Source organism: Osmerus eperlanus, chromosome 8 (assembly GCF_963692335.1).
Source record: "Osmerus eperlanus chromosome 8, fOsmEpe2.1, whole genome shotgun sequence".
Taxonomy (NCBI): domain Eukaryota; kingdom Metazoa; phylum Chordata; class Actinopteri; order Osmeriformes; family Osmeridae; genus Osmerus; species Osmerus eperlanus.
In genome coordinates, this window is record NC_085025.1 from 14,750,093 (window position 1) to 14,767,620 (window position 17,528).

Here is a 17,528-nt window from a genome sequence, read left to right on the forward strand (position 1 = left end):
GTATCCATGCGTCGTTGCTAACGTGTGCTGACGTTGTAACTTAGACTAGCACTGTCCCTTTCTTGACACAAGGCACTTTTTGCCACAAAAACTGAATTTCAGCCTAAACCGTGCAACGGAACGTAAATAAAAATCAAGCAACTCAATCGCTACCAAGACAAAACTTTTGACACCGACGTTGTCTATGTAGTCCAAATATTGACGGATCCTTAGGGGGGCAAAGATAAATTGATTGTGCGATTAGCGTAGCCTGGTCCTAACTAGACTCTCGTACATTTAATTTTTTGTACAGAGAGTCTGGGCTCGCTCCATTGACAAGTGTTAACTTCCTTGAAGGCGGGTACTCTGTTGAAGTTTAAAACTATTGGATCTGCCCAGAGCCACTCTGGATCTGCCATAACCAATCGCTAGCGTTCGCCTTCGCCAACTCCTTCACGACTAACGGAGCTAGCTGGAAAATCAAACGAACCCCGTGAGGATCAAAGACTGTTCTTCCTCTGGCTTTAACTTCTGGATATTCGGCAGCGTTGCCACAACGGACCGAATGGCTTCGCTCGCATCTTTCTCCGCCACCATTACGGAACTACAACACAAACTAGCGCACAACATCATCGTCATCGTTCTCAGCCACACCTTCTGTTCGCTGATTGGACAGGTAGAAAATTAACCGGAGACATCTTGCCCAGACCTAGTACAGCAGAAAAATCAAAATTGAGCGCAAGTACGTAGGAGGGCAGAGCCAGGCTACGATTAACGGGCAGGGGGCCTCAAAAAAATAAAATAAAAGTCTATAGCCCAGGGACCTCAAGTGCTATAGACGCCCCTGGGAGTAGGCTTACATATGGTTTCAAAAAGACCTAAGACTCTTGGGGGGTCATCCCTAGAATGTAATAATAAAATTATGTATATAATCTTTTTCACTTTTTAATGTTAAATCTTTGAAATTGGAACATTTTGAACCATTTTGAATCATGAGCCAACCTGATATTCACTCATGAAAATTATACATTATTTCAAGCGCTACGGACGTGTAACATTATGAAAAACGCCTATTGTGTGGGACCCCTCAAATATAAATATAACTCCTCAAAAAAAAGTTCGGAAACGTTATTTATAGGGATGCACCGATACCGGTATCGCCCGATAACATGTAGGCCTACTTGTAAAAATACCCCGATACAAAAGAACGATACCTCACGTAAAACATTTTTTTAGGTGAGAAATGAAATAACTGCACTATTGTAATTGTAAAAATATGACTTTTAATACACCTCAAGTATTAAACCTTACCCATGCGTTTGTTTCCATTTAACTGTCAAAGTAGCCTACTGGAGAACATGCTCTGGATAAGTTATGACATGTATTTAGATGAATTTCCCTCTAAATGTTTAAAAAAGTTACGGTTGAAAATTCTGCTGCATTTATTTGTGCTAAATGTGCGAAAACTGAGCTGGATTAACGGACGTGCAACCTTTACAAACGGCGCCCCATAGAATATTGCAGGGGATTTGGGCATTTTTTGGGGGGCCGCAACCCACACGGTTAGCTGTGTTTCTCATTCCACGAATACACGATCCTTACAAGTTGTACCTCGTTGTAAAGGTGACTAATCAGGCTTTCCAACGATATAAAATACAATACCAATTGGTATTATTGAAGGGGAGGAATAATCGACCGAAATGACGTTTCCGAATTTTTTGGAGGATTTTATATTATGGAGGGTCCCTATAGACTCACAGAGGCTCTCGGATCCGCCCAGCCTCCCTCATTTCGAACCCTGGATAGGTGGACATTTCTGCGAAGAACATGGATAGAGAATTGAGAACAAATTATTTACAACAGGCACTTGTTAGAATGAATATTCACAGTATGTGCCACCTAGGGTAGGGAGGAGTTATGGCACGTGACGTCAGCAACAGCGCCACCATTCCTGGTGAGGTTCTCGCGTCTGGCTGCTTGTATCTTTCAGCGCTGCTGCAGAACTCCAGAATCTACGGCAAATACAACTCAGGTAAATATTGTGATAATTAAAGCTATCTTTAAATAGATGTGTTGATTTATGTCAGTTGGTTAGGCTTGTGTAGCTTTTTATTATTATTATTTGTTCACTTCTTGGTTTCAACCAATAATTAACCGCTCAGCCTATGTTCCCTATTGTCCGCCCAGAGCTGGCCATACAAGCCGTGTCAGTGTATCACATAGTCATTTATGATGATTATAATAACTGATAGATACATTTGTGTTTGCCCATGGACCACAGCTCATCGGACATTCAGCTGCGTGTAGATAATTTAATTGTGATTATAAACCGACTAAAGGGTTTACTCACATTCACAAAGCCACTTCCGCATTGAAAGAAGTTTGAATCTCGAGTCTAACGCGTAGATTGTTACAATGTTGGAGATATATCTTAATTAGAATTTCAGTAGGAATGTATATTTTAATATCCAGAACAGCGTAACACTTTTCGTAAGAGTGATGGTTTATGTCTGGCGTAATAGCCTATAAAAATGAGGGCAGCCAATAACCCGGTGCCTACTGTAACACCCCAACCCTCCCCCACAACAGCCTACTAATGTTATTGCTGATTGTTAGGGACAATTCATAAACCACAGTAATGATCTGAAGATCTACATTTTCTCTTATAGTAAAAATGAATGTCCAGCACGAAGTATCCCTCCTTGTCGAGGAGATCCAGCGTCTTGGCAGCAAAAGTAAGTAGGTTACAATGTGTTTGTTCAGCTCCACTTCAATAGTAGATCAAACTAATAACACAGGAAAACTGTCTGAAGTTCATCCATATGAATACCTGTCCAGGCTAGTTCAAATCTACGATCTGGAGTGCTTGGTGGTTGTAGCTGCTGAACAGGGCTTGGTCTGACTTTTCCATATGTCCACTTCACATTCTTATTGAGAATCCCCAGGCTAGCACAAAGAGTGTTCATGTTTATTTACATTGGCATGCTTTTTCTTATTACTTTTCAGCTGCCATGGCCTGTGATAGCATGGCTATTCCACTGTGTTTCTGTGCCTGTAATGAATGTCTCAGTCTCAGAGGGTTGGATGGGGAGGAGGGAGGGGTTCAAAGGCATGCCCCCGCAGGGTTAAGGGAACAAATGCCAAGCCATATGCTGCCAGATATGTTGTTTTGAGACAGTAATGTCTTCTTTTACATTACACACTGCAAAAAGGACTTGCATTTGGCAGATTCTGCAAGTCTTCTGTCATTTGCGAATGTACATTTGAGAAAAAGCTTCCCAGCTGACACAGGAGTAGCCTAATATTGTGCAATAGTTATATCAAGGAAAGGTTCTTTTTGAACTATAAGTAGATAGATAGATGAATAGATAATTGAGTGATCCCGGGGGAAATTTAGGCATCCAGTAGCTTATATGACACATACAAAACACCAATACACATAAGAATAAAAATGTTATAGTGAAATTACAATGTAGCCACCAGAACTACTACTGAGAGCTGAAACAGTGCAATAATAATGATTTATGTGGATAAAATAACTGGATGTAAATATTAAACACATAAAAGTGCACATTTTGCATAAAGATGACATAGCCAGTAACTGACAGTCAAGCAGCCTAATGACTTAGAGAACAAATGCATGTGAGCATTCGATTTTACCCCTCCATTGCTGGGAATAGTTGTACAGCCATATGGCCTGGGGAACAAAATACTTCACTACAACAATTGCAGTGTAATCTGCATGTGGCATAACTCAGGAGTTGTACTTGTAGTCAGAAATGTACAGGAGACAGTATCCCTGTGGTGCGCCAATGCTGCTGATCACAGTCTCAAAGGACCTGTCCCTCAGCCTGGCATACTGGGGTCTGCCTGTGAGGTCGTCCGTAATCCAGGTCACCAGGTGTGAGTCCACCCTCATATCTGTCAGCTTGTCTCTCAGTAGGAGGGGCTGGATGGTGTTGAAGGCACTGGGAAACAAAACTAAAGAAGGTCCATGAAGTTGTCTCAGTAATATTTTCTTGACTGTTGAACCCCTTTTTCCATCGTCTCACAGATGCGGATGGAAAGACAAGCGTAAAGTTTGGGGTGCTGTTCAGCGATGACAGGTGTGCCAACATCTTTGAGGCACTGGTCGGAACACTGAGGGCAGCCAAGAGGAAGAAAATTGTTACTTTTGAGGGAGAGCTACTCCTCCAAGGTGTCCACGACAATGTGGATGTCATTCTTCTGCAAGAATGATACACGGTTGTGTTTCAGTGTTTGCATGTGCTTATGTGTCGGAGTGTGTCAGTATGAACCCTGTTGGGAGGCGTTGGTATTTCAGATACCGGGGGTAACATATGTCAGTCTGCGTTTTAATACACTTTCAGGACTTTAAATGTACAGGTTCAGAATGTAACATTTTGTATACCACAGACAAAACATTGGAATATGGCTTTTTTCATAATGTTGAAAGTATTTTATAGAAATGAAATTCAAACACTCCTACGGTGTTTCAAATCTGACGCCTCCTTTGTGAATCTTGTAAGTTAAGATAATGTCACCAAAATGATTCCATGCATTGTTTACATAGTTGTTTTGCTACCTCTTGTAGACTTTGTATGCCATTCTAAGACTTAAATGACTTTTAAATAGGATAACAAAGATTTCAAGTGTTTCCATTAAAGCTTTTTGCACATGTTCATTTTAGATTGAGTCCGGTAGATTGAGACCGGTACTCAAAGTTTGAGTACCGGTCGCTTTATATCAGAGCAAGAATGTATTTTTCTCAAATTTACCATACAAACCTTTGCCTTCGGACAAAGCAGGGAGGATTAAGCCAATGGGTTTTTCTGTGCAATCTTTAGCGGTATTAAAAGACAAAGATTTGTGCCAAATAACCAATGTTGGTTTTGCTTTGGTTCTGCTCAGGGCTTAATTAACACGACCAAACTGTGTTACTAACCTGTGCTTTAAAAAAGGGAGGGGGGGGGGGGTAGTCTGTGGCCTGTGTACAACCCTTTTTTCTTCTGTCCAGTCCAGTTAGGTTATTTTTCTGTAATTCCAGATAATGTAGCCATTTGTTCCCAAAGACATAAAACTTGTACTTGAATGTATTTAAGTTAAAAAGTTATGTCATTGTCGGTTTTCTGGATCCACTCTGTTGACCTTCTAGGTAAAGCAGGGCTGGGATCAGTTCAGTTTTTTATTTTGCTATTTGGATGGAATTTTAATGTAATTGATTGTAACTGCAAATTCTGATGGTGAACTGATCACAGTTTATGGGCCAACAACAACCTGATCATACAAGGTGTTTTGCTGTCACAGTTTGCATACATGTAAAACTTGATATGGTAAGCAATAGTAATTGGGCAAGCAAGTGCCGTGCAAGACAAACCACAAATGTAACAAGGTTCTGCACTGTTCATGATATAACACCATGCCTGCCTGTCTTACCTGACTTGGCCAAGGTAAAGCTGAAAGTCCATCATTGTGTTTTAGTGGCAATAATAATGGCAAGCAAAAAATAAACCAGAACCCTAACACCTTAATGGCTGAGTTCTGTGTCTGATTTGACAACTTTCATCATGTAGCTCTAAATCAATTCATTTTGTATTTCACATGGAAGTGTCACATTTTCGATACTTTTGCATGTCAAGTATCAGGTCCTCAATTTCCCAATATGTGCAAGATGGTTCCCTGACAGGGATACAGGCAAAGATCTCAAGAGAATGCAGATAGTTGTTCTATGCATCTTCGATATGTCACATTATAAGAGCACTTCCTCGGTAGTAGGCATACTGTAGTCTACGACCTACTGTGGGTTATGCTATAATTTGGGTTCCCCTAGCGCGCTAGACGGGACTCCCTGGCTGGGAAGTCTAATAATAACTCAACTTGGGTCGGGGGGGCGGGGTTGCGCTTGCTACGTCATGAAGGCTGGATGAGAACAGCGCCTGACCGATCCACATTCAGAGCAGGAATCAAAACAAGAGACGGACACGCCTCTTTGGTATGTTACCTTTGCTGTCATAACTGCAGAAATCGGGATGGTGTTATACTGTAGCTGTGGAAAAACTGTAGACCTGCCATCAAGAAGACGGCAGTATCATTGCATACCTCAATCAAAACAAATGGAATCTGCTGAGATGTCATTCCACAACAGCCGTTGATAGGGGATTTTATTGATACGTGGATCTCAGTAAAATGCCCAACCAGAAAAGCAACAAGGGGAAAAGGAGCAAACGCACCAACAGTAGTGGAGACGAACAAGAAAATGGAGCCAGTGCGGCCGCAACAGGAGGAGCGCCCGGACTAGCGACAGCATTACTAGGGGCTACAGCTGCACCGATAAACGAACACACAAGTGGTAAGAGTTGTGTCAAAACATGCACGACTTAAGTTATTAATGCAATAGATTACCAGGGAGCGTCTTGCTTGTGCGCACATTATGCTACATACTGCTTTCACAATGCATTGTTTTCATCTGCACACTATTACAGAGAACATCGTGAACGTTTAATGATGGTTTTGTGTTTTTGATCGGGTACCATGCACATATTTTAATAGCCCACTTGTGTTGACATCCCGTAATATCACAACGCACATTATCAATGTTTTTAGTCATGGCCTTGATGCAGGGTAACCTCCCCTCTTGTCTGAGCTCTCAAGTTCAACCTCATTTGATACCTTGGCTGTTGATAGTAATTGTGTAGCCTGGGTTAGATAAATCAACCCCCCAAGCATGCACTTGTGCAGACACAGGCTTGCATCTGAAAACCTCACAGAATCACTCTATCAACAGAATATGATACAGTATGGCAGCACAGCCAGTTTGGAACCCGTATATTGTACAGACACAGAATCTTAGGACGCAGATTAAATCACTCACTGACAGTTTTAGGAGGTCATTGCTTCTGAGGGTGTGCTGCACTGCAGTTAAAGGGCTGTCCTATAAGTTTTTTTTGTGGTACTGTTGCGGTATGTCAGGCACTAAGGCCTAATACTGTCTTACATTGTAAGGCTGTGCAGTAAGCATGGTGGCTTGTGGAAGATTGGTTGGTATACAGGAAATGAAAGGAGGAAACCCATAGAGGCACACACACACGTGAACACACACACACAAACAATCACACAAACTTGGTAAAAATCTCAAATCTTGCTCTGGAAATCTTGTAATTGTAAATTATGTTGGTATGCATTTCCTCATTTGACTTCTCATGCCATTCTGGTGAAGGGAAGTTTACCCAGAAACAACATGGTTACAACCATGTCACTGTGCCCTCTCTGGAATTATTATCACTGAAGATGACTTTTTATGTATTGTCTATGAAAAGGGAAAATCCCATTGAAGCTGAATGCCCATGCTGACAATCCTTATAAGATTCTGAAAGATTAAAAGCTCAACCAAAATTCATCGGAAAACAATGTCAGAGTGGCTAATCTTAAAAGTAATATAGATTTCATTGCACTTCTGAAGTGCATATAAACGAAAAGCTATTTTACCTTGGTTAGTATTCACCAAAGGAACAAAGCAAGGTAGAGAGTCCTTGGTGGTACTGTTTGTTTTGCCTCTAGATGTTAACAATGTGGGGTGATAGGCGATGGTAATATATCTGTACTGGCTTTTGGCAAAAATCAAGATGACACTTTATGTAATGTGAGTCCCTTGTGACCCATAGTAGATGCTCATACCATCAAGAAGCTATTTACAGATTGCCAACTTCAGCTCTTCTGAAATTTAACTGGATAGGTTAGAGTTGGCTGATGGTTATTTCTCATTTGTTGGTAGTTGGATTAAAGAGTAGCCTATTGAACAGTGTACATTTGATTGGGGCTACTTGTAAATTTTATTGGGACTGCTGTGACATCTGAATTTCCCATCCGGGATAAATTATATCGAATCAAATCTAATTTAGAGATCATACAGATAAACTCACAAAATTATGTTACCAAAAGCAATAATAAATACTGCTGTCCCCTCACACTGCTTACCCCAGCCCACACTGAGATAAGCGTACAATGATGTGTGCAGTAACTACAGTACATCTAGTGGTTTAAAGACAGATGCAGAGACAGTTTTCTTCCAACAGGGTACCACCATGTTAGATCAGGCCCCTGACCTCCATGACTCCTAGCGTATTAGGTCCACAGCTGCAGTACATTTGAATGTTACATTTACTTACTCCGAAGCAGCATACAAATAGTGTGGTTTGAAAGTACAACAGAAGATCAAGGATCGAATGTACATAGTTCTAAAAGTATTTAGCAAAGTAACCACATCTCAGTTAACATGTGCACAGTGAACAATAAGAACAATATGACAGTGCAACAATAACATCTCAATTACAATAGTGCATTGTGCAGTGGAGCAAAATCAACGTAATATCAAATGCAACGTCAACCAGTTTTGTGGGTCCAGTCTCTTGCCAGACTGCACCCACCCGAAGTGCTGCTTTAGATGCCGGTAGGCCAAGCAGAAGAGTAGTTAGCCAAGGTGAAGCTTGAAGAGGAGCAGTAGCTTCTTCAACTGTGTATGGAATTTTCCCCGGTGGGACAATAAAGAACAGAACTGAACACCAGGTTAGGATTCAAGGAGTTTCTTTCCTGAGGGCTCCTGTGGGTAGCAGAAGAAAAAAAACTTCCTGATTCATTCACTCCCTTGGCTTAATGGTTTCCCCTGCCTGTAGGATCCTTCCACACTATTCTGATACTGATGATTTTATTGACAAAAAAACCCAACTAAATTAAGTAAGTGTGATATGTCCAATAAATCCCACTGTTGTGTTTTAAATTGTTAGTTGACATTATGATAAACACAATGAGATAAATGTCATCCTCAGATAATGCATTTGATATCTTGTTGTATTCCTATTGTATTTTTGTAATACCACACTAACCTCCCTTTAAAGCAATGCATAATCAGTTTAATAAAGTTACATTACTAAGACTGACGACATACATGTCTTTAACCAATTACCTCTGACCACTAAACCCTAAACACATTGATTGTATTTCTACAACACAAAGCACAGTAGCCTATTACAATAATACATTATTAGTGGCTTTGCCTTGTCACCTAATTAGCTCAAGTGTCTTGGGCTTGAAGTGATGGTGAAAGATGTGAACTGGACTTGATCGTCTTAAACGTAATGCGCGGGCAAATGTTTCTAAGCCATGATAATGTACTCCAGCTATCAGGCATGATCCACGGCTGTTCTGACTGAGATCCACTAGGCTGTGCCTATCGATGGATGGGGTGAGGAGAGTGGGAAAGGTATTGCACTTGCACTCGAACACACGGTGTTGAAGGTGATGCTGTGCTGCTGTAAATGCATATTGCTAGTGCAGCCCCCTTTACATGTATTTACAATGCACATTTGTTGCATATAACATTATCTCCTTCACCTGTGTCATCTGACCGAGAATGTGCGTGTGTGCTAAATGTTTCTACAGCTGCACAGAAACATTGCAGCGTGCATAATGGAGAGTTCCAGAACCATTAGTGGAACCAAAAGTGTCCTGACCTTTTATTTTTGGAAGAAGAACAGGTTTATGGTTCTCATCCTTAGTGACCCCCCTTGGTATAGTTCTAAAGTTCTGAAGTCTGTGTCATATACCGTAAGTGTCTAATATAAGATATTTGACCTCTTGACCCCTGTAGAGGCCCCATGTGCGACCCCCCTGGTGTGCAGTTTGGGCCGGCCCATCCACCTGGACAAGGATGACTACCAGCGCGTGCTGTGCAACAGCGAACTCTGTCCCTACGGCAACTGGATGCACCTGCAGTGCTTCTACGAGTGGGAGAGCAGCATCTTGGTCCAGTTCAACTGTATTGGCCGCGCTCGCTCCTGGAACGAGAAGCAGTGCCGACAGAACATGTGGACCAAGAAGGGCTACGACCTGGCCTTCAGGTTCTGCTCCTGCCGCTGTGGTCAGGGTCACCTGAAGAAGGACACAGATTGGTACCAGGTCAGACGCACGCAGGACGACCGCAAGAAAAAGCCAGAGAAGAGCCTGGGCAAGGCTGGGGCGGTTGGGCTGGCCGGGGCTGTGGGGGGGCTGGAGCCGCTGGACGACCCCAAGAAGAGTAGGCTCCCTGGGGGAGCTGCAGGAGGAGGGAAGCTGGCCCAGCGGGCCTCCAGCCAGGAACTACCACACAGGCAGTCCTTGGAACACCAGAGCTCGCTGGAGAGGGGCCTGTTCTCCAGCAGCGTTCTGGGCCCTCGGTCACCCTGCGACTCCCTGGGACAGTCCCCCCCCTCGGGCTTCTCCTTCTTCTCTCCCCCCGCTGCCTTCACTGGCCCCCGGGGGTCCCGCCACCTTGGGGAGTTCCTGAAGACAGCCGTTCACATGGAGTCCCACCGGAAGCACTTATTGGCCAGCGGAGTCCTGGGGCGGGGTGGGATGGGAGGGGCTCACCTGGACCCAGGCGTGGTCCTCCCCTTGCCACTCCCCCTGCCCCGCCTCACCCCCAGCGGGATGGGGGGGGAGGCACAGGTGCAATTCCTGAGGAGGCTGGACCTGACAGAGCTGCTGACTCACGTCCCCCGCCACAAGCTCAACACCTACCATGTCCGCATGGAGGACGACGCCCACACTGGCCAAGGGGAGGAGCTACGCAGGTCATACACCTGGTTGTTGCTAAATGTTTTCAGGGGTTCCAAAAATGTTCTTAGCTCAATGCTGTGGTAGAACGATATTAAAACCCTAAAGAACCCTATTTGGTTCCTGCTAGAATATTATACTGGTTAAATAAAAACTTGGTTTGGTGAAATGTTTTAAACCCAAGACAAGCTCATGGTTTATTCATCGATGAGATGCTTAAACATGTTTACAGTCTTGTTTGGTAAGATGCTCTTAAGAAGTAGGTCTGCTGGAATGCTAACATCCAGGGTATGTCCTGCAGGTTCATCCTGTCAGCCCTAAGCGCCAGCCACAGGAACATGGTGAACTGTGCCCTGTGTCACCGGACGCTGCCCGTATTCGAGCACTTCCCCCTGGTGGACGGGACGCTGTTCCTCAGCCCCTCCAGACACGACGAGATCGAGTACGACGTGCCCTGTCACCTGCAAGGTGGGTGTGACATATGCACGCACACATGCATAAACACTCACGTACAAATGCATAGATACTGTGTATGCAGCTTTGTTGTAGGATATTTCTTAGATTTTGCATTTGAGTGGTGCTGAAAAGAACTCAGTGTGATTAACTTCCTTGTCAAGCAGAGAGAGTGTGTGTGTGTGTGTGTGTGTGTGTGTGTGTGTGTGTGTGTGTGTGTGTGTGTGTGTGTGAGAAAGTAAATATTCTCAGAGCACAGCTACAGTTACAACCCTCTCTTTGGTTTGCCTCCGTCAAGGGAGAGAGAAGGGTCTGACAAATATGTACCGTGTTTGGCAGTGTGTGTCTTGCACAACTACGAGTGACAATGCTTTCAATACAATAAGTGATATTTATGTCAACAAAATGATCTCCACAGGGGAACAAAGGAACGGCAAAAGTGCTTAATAACCTTCCTAACCCAAATCATGCCTCTGTAACAAAAGTACAAAGGTGGCACTTTTAAGTTCTAGAAAGTAGTGTATAACAAGTATAAACTATGTGAAGTGGTGTATGCCCATGTTCAGCTTACCTGGGGGGTATTCGTCGTAGTTCGCTAAGCGGTTTAGCGAGCTAATTTTCAGGCTAAGATAAAAAACGCCACTCTTTTTGGTTCGTGGAAGCAACTTTCGATAAATCACCATAGTAACATATCAATTAGCACTAACCTGCTCCAGAGCAGGCTAACGTAAGTGTAGCTGGATAAGCTTGCCACACCCCCAGAAAATAACATGGCAGCTCCCTTTTTGAGAGACCCAGTTGACCAAGGAGCTATAATTGAGTTCGATTAGCTTTCCATACCAATAGAGTTCTTCGCGATTGCCAAGATCCTTTATTTCACACGGATGAGTTCTTGTTTGAGCGATATCGATTCAGCCGACATGGACTCATTTATTTGCAAGACCTTCTCGGGCCGTACATTGCAAATATCACACGCCGCAGCAAGCTTTATGCCGTATTATGAGCTTATGCTGCTGTATGTGAATATGTAACGCTATATTTTACAAAATGTCTTGTCTTATCTGTTGTGCCTGTGCTTTTTATATGTTTCACTGTGGGAGTGGGAAACGTCATATCGATTCCTTTTTATATCTTGACATGTGAAGAAATTGACAATAAAGCTACTTGAAACTTTAACTGTGCTTCAGACTGCATAGCCTTGAGGTTTTTTTGCGTCAGGTAGGCTATAGGCTACATTTTTATACAGTATAGGCAATGCAGAAAACATTGGCAAAGCCGCAGCATGCGTTGCTGTAAGAAAAGTGTACTTGGCGCTTAACCCTCGTGCTGCCTTCGGGTCACATGACCCAAAGGTTCATAACGAACCATCGTTGTGTTTACCCAATTTTACCCAATACAAAAACAAATTAAAATAATTTTCTTTTAACCTTTGCAATGTGGGGGGTCTGAGACAGCCTAGCTGTTAAAAGAAAATGCTTCACTTTGTCTTTGTATGCGGTAAATTTGTCGCAATACGACGGTGGGTCACAATGACTGATGGGTCAGAATGACCCGAAGATAACACAAGGGTTAACCAGCTGATGAATCAATTCATCATATTCCCTGCCATGTCCCAGTCAAAGAAATCAAAGAGGGATTTACACATAGGCCTACATTATATATGCATATACACACACATATATGTGTATATGCATATATACACATACACATATATATATAAGCGCAGTAGCCTACATATATCCTCATAAGTGTCTATGAATTCGTATCAATTAGATACTCTTTGGCCTTGTTTTTATCTAGCCTACTTATTCTGAAAGAGTTGAGACCATTATTTTCGCTAGCAAGATCTCATTCGATTATTAATTTCCATTAAGCCTACTGCCAGCAGAAACATTTAAAGAAATGTGATCTGATTGATTGGGGTAATGAGGCACTTAAGATGAGCTTATACATTTCCCCAAAACTTTCGCATTTAGCTTATCGGCAATTTTTTGCCAAGCTGCTTGTCTTGCTCTGGCAGCGGTGGCGGTGTTTGACTTAGCCATGATAATATGCTTATTGTCTTCGTAGAGACTCATTATAATAGTTTGCTCGGATGGCGAGATAGCCTATCACCGCTCTCTCTTTCGTCTTTTCCGCCATCATACAGTTAGAAAATCACGGTTTTGGTGATCGACCTTAACTGCCTTCTGAAGTAGGACGTGCACGTGCAATTTCCCTGATAAGTTTAGCCTGATTGAAATTAACCACATGATTTGGATGCGGATCAGCCGTTGACGAACCGATATTTGCTGTTCTCACTCATCTCGCTAATGTTAACGGGCTAAAGGGACAATTGATTAACTTAGCTTCAACCCTTACGACGAACGGGGCCCTGTCCCCTTCCTCCTTTGCAAATGACCAAACCAAACAAAAAGCAACATGTAGCATATAGGCAAAAAACTGAAATAAGTCAACACTAAACAAGAGGATGATATGATATATATGATATACAGTATATCCGAGCTCAAAACACAACTAACAAATAATAGCTGACAGCAACGAATGACACAGCGAACCAAGTCGACTGGAACGAACAGCACAAACACAGAATCAATCAACTGATCAACAGGAGACAGGTGGGCTTTAAATGGAAGCAGAAGGAACAGCTGATTGGTCGGGAGACGCTGTTTATTCTCTGGAAGTTATACGTTGACATGTGAAAGTGAGAGAGGGGAGAAACCAAAGGATCTGAATCCAGTTTCAGTTTACACGTACAAGGAATTTGCTTTGGTAGGAAAGACAACACAACTATACGGACACAAACAAATACGTTTAGACATAAACATGTGGCTTACAACAGGCCAGACCACTGCGGATCTCACCATCATATTGCATCATAATGTCACACTGTCAATCCCTGTGTAATATAAGAGAGTGCTGAAAATAAAGAATAGCGGTTGTTTCTCTGCAGTCTACACACATTCTGTATCCCCATTGCCCTAACAAGCGCGACCAAACTAATTGCTTTCATACCGAAATAAATAAATAAACGTGTAATTGTTATGGCACATGAGTGTAATCTTGTGTAGTATGCATATGCAATGGTGATAGGCCTTGTGGAGACTGTTCACCACTTCAATGTGGGGGCTTCAGTTATATGCTTTGATCCAGTGTTTGATGTACCTGGCTAATATGCATCTGAATAATAGACTTTCCATTAGTGCACGCACATTTTGCTGTAGTGTGTGTGTGTACTGCCTTTTAGTTGAGTCCGGTGTGTGTGTGCGTGTGTGTGTGGACTGCAGGGAGACTGATGCATCTCTATGCCATCTGTGTGGATTGTTTGGAGGGGGTCCATAAGATCGTTTGCATCAAGTGCAAGTCCAGGTGGGACGGGAGCTGGCACCAACTGGGCACCATGTACACCTACGATATCCTGGCGGCGTCGCCGTGCTGTCAGGTGGGTAGCAACCTCCGCGCGACCTCCGACGGGCGAGTCTCCTGCTCGCTTCGGTGAACGGAACGCCATGTTTTCTCTGCTGCGTGCACCTGTATGAAACGCTGTCTCAGTTTTGGGGCGTTTGAGTTTGAACAGCTGAAAAGCTCAACTTTTGAGAGTGTAGCGCAGGTTCTAGAACATTCAACTGGGGGCCAAGCGGGGGCCAGTTGTACTGTTAGAGGGGCCTGTTATATTAAACATTATTGTCGTCATGTAGTTTTCTTAACAGGCAAAAGACCATGTTTGTAATTATTCAGACTCTACATTTAGCGGGGCCACAAGGGGTCCAAGTCTTGCCCCCCCCCCCCCCCAGAACCCCTCTGCATTGTAGTACAGCACATTAACCTATCGGTGCGGCTCCAAAATGATGAGCACACCTACTTTACACGGACACACTTACCGCTACACTGAAATGCGAATGTGGCGTAAGTTCACCTTGACACACAAACACACACCACCCCATGCAGACACACACAAACACACACGGACGAACACATCAATGCACACACCAATAACGACAGAGAAATGACTGTGAAGAGAGAACATTTGAAAATGTGTTGGTGGGTGGAGGGGGTGGGGGGCGGTGGGGTGATGGGATTTGTTATCAGTGTTAACCAGCCAGCCACCCAACACCTCTGACACAACAGTGTCGGAAACGGTCCCTTGGGATGGGCTGGGAATGTCAACCCATAGGAGGTTAACCCTCTCCTCTGTTCTCTCTCCCACCCCCTCCCCCCTGTCTCCCCAGGCCCGACTGAACTGTAAGCACTGTGGGAAACCAGTGGTGGATGTCCGCATAGGGATGCAGTACTTCTCTGAATACAGCAACGTTCAGCAGTGCCCCCACTGCGGAAACCTGGACTACCACTTCGTCAAGCCATTCTCCTCCTTCAAAGTCCTGGAGGCCTATTGACACATGTTGTGTATGCATGTTAGTTACATTAGTTAGTTCTTCTTTGTAAAAAAAAAAAATCTAAATATCTAAAAATATCTAAAATATCTAAGAGTTATTTTCCGGGCCTTACAAACACTACAAGCTATAGTCTTCAGCATTTTCTTTTTGTATGTTTTAGAAAAGAGTATGGTTCCGCTGTCTACCATTTCTGACAAGGTCACTGGTAGATCTGAACACAAGCACTTAAAAATACAAGCTACACATCATACTGTGACAAGTGAATGTATCTGTATGCCAAATTTGCTTTTTTTACTCAAAGAATGAAAATAATCTCTCAATAAAGGAGAGAAAGTTACCTGTGTTGTCTTTGATCAATGTGTTTTAGCATAGAACAATCTTTAGCTAGTAATATGGTCAAGACAAATATGGTGAGTAGGTAGGAGAATGCAGAATATCACAGGCGCCATCTAAAGGCCTCAAGTTGTAACTGACAGCTAAATTATGGGATAGCTGACACTGCGGGGCACAAGACTGTCTCCTCAGCACCTGTGATTGTTCTTTGCCAGAGTTGCCATGAAAACACCTGTTCTGTGGATCCCAAACTGAGTCAGTGTGAATCAGGTGGGTCAGAGTGTAAAAGCTGTCGGAGAGAGTGTGTGTGAGTCTGGGTGTGTGTGTGTGCATGCAGGTGTGTGTATTCCGACAAACTCCAGTCCAGCTGTGTCTATACAAAGACCTTTATTCCAGTTACATCATTGTGGATTCAAAACGCAACATTCTGTGGCTGTTTCCATTCACCGGCAACAGTCTGGAAGGTCTTTGTACAGTATCTGAAAAGTATAGTACATTTCTGTGTCTTTCGCCATCTGATATACCTCACTTCAAGGTGACAACTCTGCAGGTGCACCAGTCTAGACAAACAAAGCTGTTCATACAGCACATCCTAACCGCCACAGAAGGTACTTACTAGACTTGACTAATGCTCACTTACACACTCAAAACCCTCACTTCTCAGCTAGCCTTCTTAGAGTTCTTCTTCTTTGGTGTCTTAGAGGGGCCTCCTCTGGTTGGCTGTGCCCTGGAGGGGGCGGGCTTGGCTGTGTCGCTTTTTGAGGTAGCTGCTCCAGGTACTGGTTCTGGTTCTGGTGCTGGATTCGGTTTCTGGATCTCCTTCACCTCTTCTACTGGTACCTTAGCTGCTACCGAGGCCTGCTCAACTGGTTCTGCTGGAGAGTGGATGGGTTCATTTCCCTTCCTGGCATCTTCCTTCTCTGGAAGCGGTGCTGAGGATAGTGTGACAGCTACCTGTGCAGGTTCTGGTTCTGGCACTGATTCTGGAGACAGTGGTACCTCCTCTGTCTGAACTGATGCTGGTACGGAGGATTCAGCAGGAACGACTTGTACATCTGGGACCACTTGTGGTTCTGGAGACTCCTGGACCTTGTCAGCTTGAACGGGTGCTGATATGGAGGATTCAGAAGGAACGACCTGGACTTCTGGGGCTGGAGCTGGTTCTGAACACTTATGGACCTCTTCTTCCTCAACTGGTTCTTGTTTGGGCTCAGAGACCGGATGGGGCAGGGCTGGAACCGGGACATGGGCCCCGGTCTGGGCAGGTTCTGTGACCAACTCCCCCTCTTCCTCGCTGTCTGAGTCGTCATCATCCTCCCCTGCAGTAGAGGGCGCCAACAGCGAGGCAGCGAAGGCCTGCAGCCTGGCCTGCTCTGCGGACAGCCTGGACATCTCTCTGTCAGTACATCATCCTCTGGTAGCTCCAGGTCTGGGATCAGCACTTGTGGCGCCCCAGGGACCTCTGGGTCAGTCTGTGTGAACAGAACCCCCTGGGTGTTGGTTGGGATGTTATGATTCTCTCTATTTTACATGACGGCCTACTTTTCTTTGTTTAGGAGACACTTTGATCCAAAGCAACATGCAAATAGTGTGTGTAGTAATATGTCTGTGTCTATCTATAGTCAATCAATTCATCATGTAATCAATGAACCAATGAATCACCTGGGTGGGTGTAGCTTCCTCAGCGGAGGTGTGGCGTATGTCTTTGATCTTCGTGTACAGGCACTGTCTCTCATCCTGCAACGCACGGCACAGCTTCTCCAATTTGTCGATCCTCAGACA

General features: G+C 43.9%; 3 protein-coding genes across 4 annotated transcripts in view; 2 read left to right on the plus strand and 1 right to left on the minus strand.

Annotated features, from left to right (window-relative positions):
• Positions 1 to 1,877: 1,877 nt before the first annotated feature.
• Positions 1,878 to 5,510, plus strand: abracl (ABRA C-terminal like). Its single transcript, XM_062468118.1, has 3 exons — positions 1,878 to 2,011; positions 2,649 to 2,714; positions 4,034 to 5,510. Exons 1-3 carry the CDS (start codon positions 1,897 to 1,899, stop codon positions 4,216 to 4,218), a joined length of 366 nt encoding a protein of 121 aa, XP_062324102.1. The 5' UTR covers positions 1,878 to 1,896; the 3' UTR covers positions 4,219 to 5,510.
• Positions 5,511 to 5,917: 407 nt separating this feature from the next.
• heca (hdc homolog, cell cycle regulator) lies at positions 5,918 to 15,750 on the plus strand. Of its 2 annotated transcripts, none has more exons than XM_062468215.1 (5): positions 5,918 to 6,328; positions 9,623 to 10,595; positions 10,868 to 11,034; positions 14,307 to 14,461; positions 15,249 to 15,750. In XM_062468215.1, exons 1-5 carry the CDS (start codon positions 6,166 to 6,168, stop codon positions 15,411 to 15,413), a joined length of 1,623 nt encoding a protein of 540 aa, XP_062324199.1. In that variant the 5' UTR covers positions 5,918 to 6,165; the 3' UTR covers positions 15,414 to 15,750. The 2 variants fall into 2 exon arrangements, with proteins under 2 accessions (XP_062324199.1, XP_062324200.1); XM_062468216.1 differs by having other exon boundaries at positions 5,919 to 6,328; positions 9,623 to 10,583.
• A 366-nt stretch (positions 15,751 to 16,116) lies between these two features.
• The window catches only part of txlnba (taxilin beta a), a 9,535-nt gene continuing 8,123 nt past the window's right edge, over positions 16,117 to 17,528 (minus strand). Inside the window, 3 exon segments of the mRNA XM_062468134.1 lie at positions 16,117 to 17,140; positions 17,143 to 17,218; positions 17,409 to 17,528. Of these exon segments, the coding sequence (XP_062324118.1) occupies positions 16,407 to 17,140; positions 17,143 to 17,218; positions 17,409 to 17,528 (930 nt within the window). The 3' untranslated portion in view covers positions 16,117 to 16,406.

Excerpts from the sequence above, each read along its gene's own strand:
- heca (XM_062468215.1), top strand. The coding sequence starts at position 6,166 with ATGCCCAACCAGAAAAGCAACAAGGGGAAAAGGAGCAAACGCACCAAC. Across the intron at positions 6,329-9,622 it reads GATAAACGAACACACAAGTG|AGGCCCCATGTGCGACCCCC; the intron begins GTAAGAGTTGTG and ends TGACCCCTGTAG. Across the intron at positions 10,596-10,867 it reads CTACGCAGGTCATACACCTG|GTTCATCCTGTCAGCCCTAA; the intron begins GTTGTTGCTAAA and ends TATGTCCTGCAG.
- abracl (XM_062468118.1), top strand. The coding sequence starts at position 1,897 with ATGGCACGTGACGTCAGCAACAGCGCCACCATTCCTGGTGAGGTTCTC. Across the intron at positions 2,012-2,648 it reads CTACGGCAAATACAACTCAG|TAAAAATGAATGTCCAGCAC; the intron begins GTAAATATTGTG and ends TTTCTCTTATAG. Across the intron at positions 2,715-4,033 it reads CCAGCGTCTTGGCAGCAAAA|ATGCGGATGGAAAGACAAGC; the intron begins GTAAGTAGGTTA and ends ATCGTCTCACAG.